Source organism: Bufo bufo, chromosome 4 (assembly GCF_905171765.1).
Source record: "Bufo bufo chromosome 4, aBufBuf1.1, whole genome shotgun sequence".
Taxonomy (NCBI): domain Eukaryota; kingdom Metazoa; phylum Chordata; class Amphibia; order Anura; family Bufonidae; genus Bufo; species Bufo bufo.
The window spans coordinates 583,740,491-583,751,764 of NC_053392.1; the positions used below are offsets into that span (position 1 = coordinate 583,740,491).

General features: G+C 47.1%; 1 protein-coding gene across 2 annotated transcripts in view; it reads left to right on the plus strand.

Annotated features, from left to right (window-relative positions):
• Positions 1 to 9,519, plus strand: part of RPS6KC1 (ribosomal protein S6 kinase C1) — a 155,604-nt gene extending 146,085 nt beyond the window's left edge. Inside the window, exons 13-14 of one of the 2 annotated variants that reach the window (XM_040430417.1) lie at positions 1,135 to 1,230; positions 7,762 to 9,519. In XM_040430417.1, the coding sequence (XP_040286351.1) occupies positions 1,135 to 1,230; positions 7,762 to 7,872 (207 nt within the window). In that variant the 3' untranslated portion in view covers positions 7,873 to 9,519. The remainder of the gene's footprint in view (positions 1 to 1,134; positions 1,231 to 7,761) is intronic. The other variant, XM_040430416.1, reaches the window with a different exon arrangement.
• Positions 9,520 to 11,274: the final 1,755 nt, after the last annotated feature.

The following is an 11,274-nucleotide window of genomic DNA, read 5'->3' on the forward strand; positions in this document are numbered from 1 at the left end:
GTCTTGTGTTACACTTTTCAGATTTCAGCTGCACCAGCAGCTTCCTTGCTATTCTGGGTTACCTCGAATATATAGGGACGGAAGATGAAAGTAAAGGTTATCAGATTTATGATGCTTACCGCCTCAGATTTCTATTTTTGTGCACATTTTTGTCCTAGCCTGGCTGAACATGTATGTGGGCACCTGTCCACGCCGGGCATCGCCTGCCGTTACTAGTACAGGGGTGATATAGGCAGCGGCGCAGTGCGGATTTATATCATCCCGTAAGATGAAGCCGCGGGTAATTACCAGGAGGGTTCAATTATTTTCATTTATCTTTGATGACCATTATGGGGCGGCCGCCCTGCTCCTGAAGAACCCTCCCTGGCCAGTTATATGGGAGGGTGACCTAAAGGGGGGTTTCAGGGACCAACTAACATTCGTACAAAGGGGAGCTCCTGATAATTGTCCTGAACATCTGCCAGTGTAAAGGGGCCTTAAAGGGGTCTTCCAGGACTAACATGTCCATAGGATAGGTCATAGTGATGGCATATCTCTAGGGCAGATGGGTGCGGCGGCTCCCAGCTCCGGACCGGCTCCTTTCTCCAGAACAGAGCGATGATTATCATTACCCCAGTGTATCCGCAAATATAGATGGCCCTTAAAGGGCTTGTCCAGCAAGGATATGTATGTTTTGTTTTAGATAAATAGATAATGTAGATAGATATGAGATAAGATAGATATAGATAGAATTCAAATTCAAAAAAGCTTTTTTGGCACGTCTAAGTAGCATTTATCATTGCCAAAGCAAAATAAATAATAGGTATTGTGGAGGGGGGTCTGATATTAGATATGAGAGATATTAGATAGATAGTAACATCATTTATAAGGCTGAAAAAAGACATCTGTCCATCCAGTTCAGCCTGTTATCCAGATAGATAGATAGATAGATAGATAGATAGATATTAGATGATTGATAGATAGATAGATAATAGATAGATAGATAGATAGATATGAGATAGATAGATAGATATGAGACAGAGATATAAGAGCGATAAATATTGATATAGATATGAAAAAGATAGATAAGAAAACCCGCTGCGTACAGCTCTGTAGAAGTTGGTTTGTGATCACTGTTCTGTTTGTCCCTTCCAGGCACTGGTAGATTGCCACCCTGCAGGGATCAGCACCCACACCTCCATCCACATGCCGGAATATGTGTCCAAAGAGGCGCGCTCCCTGGTACAGCAGGTAATGATTTCTCTGGATCTATGGAGATGACTGGTGTCAGGGATGCTCACATCGGATAACACTGACCGCACCGCAGTCTCTGATGTCACATCTCCGAGCAGTGAGCGGCATGAGAGCAGGGGGCCCCAAGGAACAGTGAGCGGCATGAGAGCAGGGGGCCCCAAGGAACAGTGAGCGGCATGAGGGCAGGGGGCCCCAAAGAACAGTGAGTGATATGAGAGCAGGGGGCCCAAAGGAACAGTGAGCGGCATGAGAGCAGGGGGCCCCAAGGAACAGTGAGTGGCATGAGAGCAGGGGGCCCCAAGGAACAGTGAGCGGCATGAGAACAGGGGGCCCCAAGGAACAGTGAGTGGCATGAGAACAGGGGGCCCCAAGGAACAGTGAGCGGCATGAGGGCAGGAGGCCCCAAGGAACAGTGAGTGGCATGAGAGCAGGGGGCCCCAAGGAACAGTGGGCAGCATGAGGGCAGGGGGCCCCAAAGAACAGTGAGCGGCATGAGGGCAGGGGGCCCCAAAGAACAGTGAGCGGCATGAGAGCAGGGGGCCCGAAGGAACAGTGGGCAGCATGAGGGCAGGGGGCCCCAAAGAACAGTGAGTGACATGAGGGCAGGGGGCCCCAAAGAACAGTGAGTGACATGAGAGCAGGGGGCCCGAAGGAACAGTGGGCAGCATGAGGGCAGGGGGCCCCAAAGAACAGTGAGCGGCATGAGAACAGGGGGCCCCAAGGAACAGTGAGCGGCATGAGAACAGGGGGCCCCAAGGAACAGTGAGCGGCATGAGAACAGGGGGCCCCAAGGAACAGTGGGCAGCATGAGGGCAGGGGGCCCCAAAGAACAGTGAGCGGCATGAGAGCAGGGGGCCCGAAGGAACAGTGGGCAGCATGAGGGCAGGGGGCCCCAAAGAACAGTGAGTGACATGAGGGCAGGGGGCCCCAAAGAACAGTGAGCGGCATGAGAGCAGGGGGCCCGAAGGAACAGTGGGCAGCATGAGGGCAGGGGGCCCCAAAGAACAGTGAGTGACATGAGGGCAGGGGGCCCCAAAGAACAGTGAGTGACATGAGAGCAGGGGGCCCGAAGGAACAGTGGGCAGCATGAGGGCAGGGGGCCCCAAAGAACAGTGAGCGGCATGAGAGCAGGGGGCCCCAAGGAACAGTGAGCGGCATGAGAACAGGGGGCCCCAAGGAACAGTGAGCGGCATGAGAACAGGGGGCCCCAAGGAACAGTGAGCGGCATGAGAGCAGAGGGCCCCAAAGAACAGTGAGTGACATGAGAGCAGCGGGGCCCAAAGAACAGTGAGTGACATGAGAGCAGGGGGCCCCAAGGAACAGTGAGCAGCATGAGGGCAGGGGGCCCCAAAGAACAGTGAGCGGCATGAGAGCAGGGGGCCCCAAGGAACAGTGAGTGGCATGAGAGCAGGGGGCCCGAAGGAACAGTGAGCGACATCAGGGCAGGGGGCACTTACTCTTGAGCTAAAAATCATAGGAAGTAACTCTTCCCAGGGCCGGAGTTCTGCCCTTGAGGCGCCCCCATCTTTCATACTTCGCCCCCATCTGTCATACTTTGCTTAAAACGCCGGGTAACAAAATAAGGTGCATTGGGGTCAAAATAGTCAGAAAAAATACCCTGTAGTCCAAATTTTTATGCCATACAACATTAATAAATGACCTCGCTATGTCCGGTGGAGGAAGTTTTGCTGCCATACCCCCCCCCCCCCCCCCCCCCCCCAGCACGCAGAATGGGTCTTATCACGTTTTGCGTTGAGCGCCCCTCCGTCTCATTATTATCAGACCAGTGTTTGTTCGGAATCCGCCATGAAGTGAACAGCTGACGTCGGCGAATCCAACAAACGGATGCGAGGATAGTTTCCACCGACTTTATTTTTGAACAGCTGGTTTGGAGATCCTCCCCCCCCCCCGGTGGAATGCGTCGTGTGACTGATGAAATATTAAAAATAAAAAAAACGAATGTTGTCAAACATCGGGGCCCGGGTGACACCGAACTTCTGAAGACGCGGCCGCCATCTCAGGTGCCTTTAACCGGAGTCAGCATTTCGCTCCTGATCTTGGCTCGCTCGTTTCTACATCTTGACAGGGCTGGCGTCGGAAAGAGAGGGATAAGTGCAGAGAATTCCCTCTGCTTTCCTGCTCTGCGGCGCCTAGAGCAGGTTTTTGGCTTGGTAGATGAGCACGGGGGGCGGCGGTGGGGGGAAGGGGGCAGGGGGTTCTGATGATCTGTGTTCGTTCCCCTATTAGAAACGGGATCATTTCAGACATCTGTGTTTTACAAATTCTCTCTGATGGCAGCCTTGTCTCGTTTTGTCTGCCTCGCACTTGTCAAAATACATCCTCCTCTTTGCACATCACATCTGAGACCCCGGCGTTCTGTTCTAAGGGAGATCCAAGGACAGCGGCTCCCGGGAGAGCGGCGCGCAGGAGGTAGCACTGCGGCGTCTACTAGTAGGGCAATTATGGAAGGTGCTTTTTATGACTTTTACAGAAATTACGCTTCAAAAGCAATGAGCGTTCCTTGTCGCTCTGCGGCTCATTCACTGCGACTGTAAAGTGCGATATTTGGGTGGCAAAATATTCCGCATTGAAGATCTGGCGACATTACACAGTGGTATCAGCAGACAAAAGCACCCACAATATATAATATCTGACACCTCCCCTGGAGCCACTTTTCTTATAAAACTGCATTGTTCCGTTCCTCTGTTATTCCTCCTTGAAAGGTAAGAATGAATAGACAGCTACTGTAGGTATTACGGTGCCTCTTTTCCTGCACTGGCAGCGCTGATTGAACAGGATACACCCCATCCCCAAACTGGTAACACCAAGTTATCCATTTATTTATGCATTTCCTGGAGGAATAACAGAGGAATGGTACAACGCAAAGGGACGGATTTGCTAACACTGGCATTTTCTGTGCTGGTCTTAGTGAGAAGTCTGTCTGAGCAGGATAAGTAAAAAATGCATTAAGCAGGACATTAAATCTCTTATATATATATATAAAAATGAGTTTCTGTCTGTTCTTTATCTGGACCGATCTTCACCAAGCTCTCTAGGACGGACCGTTCCTGAGATATTCCCAAAAAATGACCCACATTAGCCAATACAAGCCTGCAGGTCTATCTCTTCATATCCCAACTGCTATAAGCACAGTTTTACTCCAGGTTTCCATAACAACCCAGACATTTTTCTTTACTGCTTAAAGGGGCGGGCACTGTGGAGGTCACTTATTAAAGGGGCGGGCACAGTGGAGGTTACTTATTAAAAGGGCGGGCACTGTGGAGGTCACTGTTAAAGGGGCGGGCACTGTGAAAGTCACTGTTAAAGGGGCGGTCATTGTGACAGTCACTGTTAAAGGGGCGGTCATTTTGAAAGTCACTGTTAAAGGGGCGGTCATTGTGAAAGTCACTGTTAAAGAGGTGGTCATTGTGAAAGTCACTGTTAAAGGGGCGGTCATTGTGAAAGTCACTGTTAAAGAGGTGGTCATTGTGAAAGTCACTGTTAAAGGGGCGGTCACTGTGAAAGTCACTGTTAAATGGGCGGTCACTGTGAAAGTCACTGTTAAAGGGGCGGTCACTGTGAAAGTCACTGTTAAAGGGGCGGTAACTGTGAAAGTCACTGTTAAAGGGGCGGTAACTGTGAAAGTCACTGTTAAAGGGGCGGTCATTGTGAAAGTCACTGTTAAAGGGGCGGTCATTGTGAAAGTCACTGTTAAAGGGGCGGTCATTGTGAAAGTCACTGTTAAAGGGGCGGTCACTGTGAAAGTCACTGTTAAAGGGGCGGTCAATGCTAAAGGGGCGGTCACTGTAAAAGGGGCGGGCACTGTGGAGGTCACTGTTAAAGGGGCGGCCACTGTGAAGGTCATTGTTAAAGGGGTGGGCACTGTGGAGGTCAATGTTAAAGGGGCGGCCACTGTGGAGGTTAATGTTAAAGGGGCGAACACTGTAGAGGTCATTGTTAAAGGGGCGGGTACTGTAGAGGTCACTGTTATGGGGGAAACTGTCTATCTTTTTATGACACACGGAAACATAAAATGAAATATACCCGTGCCCACCTCTAACATTTCTGCAGTGGACGCACATGCTCAGTTCCTTCCTTTAACTTCCAGCAGCCGGATCTACTGTGACAGGGAGTTACAGGGAGAGAGATGCAGCAGAAAGAACTCACCCCCTGATCTGTGATAGGGAGAACACGCTTCTTGAGCTGTGATGGGGAGATAGCTGCAGCAGAAAGGTACACTGCCTGAGCGTTGATGGGGAGATAGCTGCAGCAGAAAGGTACACTGCCTGAGCTGTAATAGGTAGAGAGCTGTAGCAGAAAGGACACACCCTTGAGCTGCCAGCTTGAAATAAATCTAGCCGAGAAATATGGCTCGTCACCCAGCTGTCTAAACAGACATGTGCATAGCTATGCAAGGGTAGATCGGCACTCTCATATTACTTCATATATAGTCACATTTGCTGGTCAGGATTCTAAGAAAGCTGGGTGAACTCCCCTATGCGATAACAGCTGCCATATTGATTGTCAGCCCGTTTTCCCAGGCAGGAATTGGGAAAACCAGTGGCCTAATCCCCACTTGACTTTTTTACAACTTCCCTTCAGTTCAATGTTAACTGTATAAATTCCTATTCATTGAGCTCCCCCTAGTGGTGGCTGCTGGCAGACCGTTTTATAATACACCGTGTGCAGAGAAGCTGGAGAGTTATCAGTGTATTTATGGCAGTTATAATGCACCATATTTAAGTGGGTGAGGCCGTGGGAATTTTTATTTTTTTTTAATTACAAAAATACATGCATTTATGAAAATGAAAATTCCTTCACTTAAAAAGAAATCGTACATTTTGCAAAAATCTCATAGGAAGGGGCTTTTACTAGGATTTGCTATAGGACCCTATGATATTCCTGTACTCTCCTGGGCATAACTAAGAAATGGTAAATTATCAAATATTAAAGTATTTATATAAGACGTACCATGTACTGACATTTTTTATATTATTTCCACCAAAATGTTGTAGATTTTGTAACCCCTTGTAGTAAATGGCGGTGTATGGCAGCGCGGCGTCTAGCTCCTTGTGGTGGGGACTCAGGGGTCAGACTATGAGCTGTAGTGTCTTGCCCCCAGCCTTTTGTCTGGGGCTCTCTTCTTTGACATCACGCTTATGGAGACCACCGCTCTGAGGTCAGCACTGGTACAGTGTGTCTGCGGAGGATCCTTGACAGCCACCTGTGCTGGGGGACCAGAAGTAATAAACACGGGGAAGGCAGTCTCTCAAATTAACCCCCTGACCCTCCCCGACCCTGCCACTTCATTACACTTCATAACACCCTCACAAGTGCCCACCGGGGAGATGCAGGATTGTCGCCTCTTGTTTATCCGAGGAAGCCGCTGTTCTCAGGAAGTCTTTAGCAGGAAAGGGAAAGGCTCGAGTGGTGGCCTCCGAGACCCCCGGGCTTTCCTTTCCCATTTACAAATGTCGCAGACACGTCCAGGGGGAATGTCTGGGGAGGTTGTGGGGGAAATCTGTGCCAGTCCTACCCTACGTACAGGGTCTTTTATTTGCTTTGTTGTATTATCTATCTAATATCTGTCTCATTTATATCCATCCATCCATCCCAAATCTGTCTATCTCTCTATCCTCATATCTATCCTCATATCTACAGTATCTATCCTCATATCTACAGTATCTATCCTCATATCTACAGTATCTATCCTCATATCTACAGTATCTATCCTCATATCTATCCTCATATCTATCCTCATATCTACAGTATCTATCCTCATATCTACAGTATCTATCCTCATATCTACAGTATCTATCCTCATATCTACAGTATCTATCCTCATTTATATCTCATATCTATCCATCCATTTCTCTTTCTATCTCATATCATACCTATATCATATTTATCTATCTTATCTCATATCTATCTATTTATCTAATATCTATCTCATATCTATCCATCCATCCCAAATCTGTCTATCTCTCTCTATCCTCATATCTATCTCATATCTATCCATCTATTTATCTCTCTCTATCTCATATCATACCTATATCTATCTATCCTCATTTCTGTCTCCTATCTATCTCATTATCTATCTCTATCTATCCTCATATCTATCTATCTATCTATCTATCACATATATATATATATCTATCTATCTAATATCTATCTATCTATCTAGCTCATATCTATATCTATCTCATATCTATCTATCTATCCTCATATGCTTTATCTATCCATCTATCTACATCTCATATCTAACAACCATCCTCCATGTTTGATTCATTTAATTTTATAGAATCCTGAAATACAGAAACACAATAGAACCCCCTGTCTGTCTGTCTGTCTGTCTGTCTGTCTGTCTGGCCGTCTGCCTGTCTGTCTGTCTGGCCGATCTCAGTATCCGTATTGTTCGCTGCCTTTTGTCGTCTTCACCTTCACAACTGTCTGTAATTTTCTCTATAACCCATCATCAAGTATTTTTGTAATTAATATTTTTTTTTACATTCTCACAATTTTTTTCAGCTCCTGCAGTTTAACCCTTTGGAGCGTCTGGGCGCCGGGGTCGCTGGGGTTGAAGACATCAAATCTCACCCTTTCTTTAATGGTGTGGACTGGGGGGAGTTTACAAGATGAGCTGACATTTGTAGGGACCTCTGGAGAGACGGCTCCTTATACTTCATGCACTGCTACAAGGAAACCAAGACATTGGACCCTTCCTTAGAAGAATCTGTGTGTGGCCCCTGACGGTTATTCATAGCCATGAAGTGTCATACTGTCCATGACCAATACCCCGGACCAAGACCCCACCCTACAGATTATACTGCAGTCCCCAAAATAGATTGGATGTGAAAGACCAATGAGCCGTCCATGGTGGTCTGATATGCATGTTCTGTGCAGAGGAACGGATGTAGAAGATGCAAGTAGAGGATGGACTTAGCAGAGTGCGTTATGTATAGAAGTAGCAGAGCTGAGTGTGTCATGTACTGTGATATCACAGTGTGGTTTTACCTATAAATCAACTTTATGGGGGTCATTACTTCAGAAAACGCCTATCCTATACCCTCCACTGACCGCCCTGTATTAGCCTGGTCAGAGAGGCATTACAAAGAGTGGCTCCTGCTCTTGGGGCCCCGCAATGCCAGGCATTACACTACTGCAGCATTTGGTTCAATGTGTGCTGTGTAATGCTTCATTTTATTGCCAGGGGAAAGTCATTTTAGCAGTCCTTGGGGGGGGGAGGGGGGGTGACTAGAAATGGAGCCCCCCATGATCATCCTTTCATCTGGGGAGGAAGCTGCTGAGCAACTCTATTGCAGATGGTTGTATAAACAAGTATGTGTCTAATATTGCAGTGTTGCCCCATTTAATTGAATTAAATTGAATAGTTCGAGCTTCAGTACCAATACGACCTGATTACCTGAGTGGCGCTGTTTCTGCATGGGACCCGCTTCTATGGGATGCCAGAGTGGGACCCTCTTCTGAAATATCTCGCCTGTGGCTTCAGTACGAAAAGACGTTGTCCAGGATAACAGTCGATAACCTATCCCCTGATCCTTGATTGATCGGAGGTCGATCCCATTGATCTCTTCTAAGATCAATCCCTGATCAACCCGTTTAGGTGACAAACTTAGCTCTGCTGCATCTGTATTGAAAACATTTTATTTTTAAATAAAACATTGAATAGTCTGACAATAATGGCATCTACTGGACGAGTTGTTCTGCTGACTGTCTCCACACATCGGGGTCTCTACATCCCGTCCCCCAGAAGCTTTTCCATGAACCGCTCGATGGCTCCTCTGTGTACGGCGGAGTTTTCCATTTTTTTTTCATCCTCACCCTGTATAGCTACTCCGATGATCACGCGGTGACCGCCATAGACATTTGCTGGTTCCGTGTGTCCAGATATAGATGATACTACGTGAGGGAAACAATTTGGCTCCATCGTCTTCTCTCGAGCTGAGAAATTTTAGCAGGAAAGTGCGGCCTGGTTATGTCTCCGACAAGGCCGTACGTATGGAGTGCAGGATTGTCTCCAAGCTTCTCCATATTCCAGGCACATAACATTTGTGTACTTGTGTGCTTCGGGGTTCATTAGATATTCCTACAATCTGTGGTCGCCCTAGGAGTTCCCGAAGGAGAGCTGGAGAGGGGATCGGTGACTGCGAGAAGAACTCACCCCCAGACAGAATCCACACAAGATTAGCATACATGATTGTATTATAAATGTATAGTATAAATGTATGCTGCCTGATGTCCTTGTGTAGTATCTATCTAACTCATATCTATCCATCCGTCCATCCATCCCAATGAGGCCCTGGCATGTACCCTTTAAAGGGAATGTGTCATCAGATTAAATGTACCATTTAAAAGGGGTTGTCCCGGGTTCAGAGCTGAACCCGGACATACCCTTTTTTTTCACCCATACAGCGCCCCTGAGGCTAGCATCGGAGCATCTCATGCTCGATTGCGCTCCCGTGCCCTGCGCTAAATCGCGTAGGCACAGGCTTTTTTGTTTTCAATAACACACTGCCGGTGTGTTTGGTGACGTCACCGGCTCTGAGGGGCGGGCTTTAGCTCTGCCCTAGCCGTTTTTACTGGCTAAATCCGCCCATCAGTGACGGTTGACGTCACCGGGGGTTCCTGTCAGCCCCATGGAAAGCCCCGGTACGTCACCGGAACTCCTAAAAAAATGCCTTTGCCCTGTGCAATTAGCGCAGGCAAAGGAGAGCATCGGAGCATGAACTGCTCCGATGCTCATGTCAGGGGGGCTGCCGGGGTGAAAATGGAGGGATGTCCGGGTTCAGCTCTGAACCCGGATAACCCCTTTAAATGACGTTTTTATGTTAAACATATTTTTAAAGAATGTTATTTTTAATTTTCCATTCCAGTATCTATATTTAAACAAAAACCATTAACTCCTGCAGTTTTCGTACTTGCCACAAGCCCAAATCATAGACAACACTTGGTCTATACCGATCACTTTAATACAGTTATCTGCTTATTTTTATGAGCAGGATTACCATGACAGATATCACCACATCACAACATGTACATGACCAGCCAATCTCAAAACCAGGTCAAAACGGTTCCGTTTAGGGCCAATGCATTGTGAATGGGGTATGCTCCGTTCAAGATGCCTCAGAATGCATTTCGTTTCGGTACCATTCTGTTATGTGACCGGTCATCGAAACGGAATAAACGAGATCCGTCAGTAAAAACAATGTAAGTCAATGGGCTCCCCCTAGTGGTGGCTGAAGGCAGCCAGTTTTATCATGTACGATAGGAGGGGAAGCGGAGCATTTAGAATAGTATAGGGAAGATATCCGTTTTTTTAGATCCTAAAAAAAAAATGGATCTGTCACACATTTCCAGGAGTAAAAATTGTGTAAAAGAGACCAAGGAATCACCAAGGCCATCAATTACTGGAGCCCATCAGCAAAAACTGTTGAAACTTTTTTTTCCAGGAGGAGTAATAAAGGAACGGTACAATGCAAAGTGGCAAGAAAAGATGCTCCAGAATTATTATTATTATTATTATTGGGAATACAGGTGTTTGGAGAACATGTCAGAAGAGCTGACTGGTCCTTTAAAATGACACCTTCAGAAAAAATCCCCAAACTCATCCATGAGTTTAGTATTACCGAGATAAGATGGAGGTCACTGGTGGAAGTGACTGGATGGTCTGAATGTGGCCTGTAACGGACTGGTGCAGAAAGCATTTTTATAATAACCAATTTTTAGGTTGAAGCATCCCGTACCCCTGTCATATGCTGTCCTGTCCTCACATAGACGTGGACACAATCACCCAACCCCTCTCCCTCTGCTGCCATCATTCCTATTCTGGTTTGCTCGGCTCTTTTTTGATGGGCTGATCTTGCTTCTCTACAGATGAGTAGTCGGAGCAGCGGTGGCCATTGTGGACAAGGTTTGCTCCAGCATCGCTATCATGGTGGCTTTATCCTATTGAGTAATTTTGTCCTCTGGTTATTCAGAACCACCTGCTCTTAGCCCTATAGGTTATTTTTTCCCCCTGAT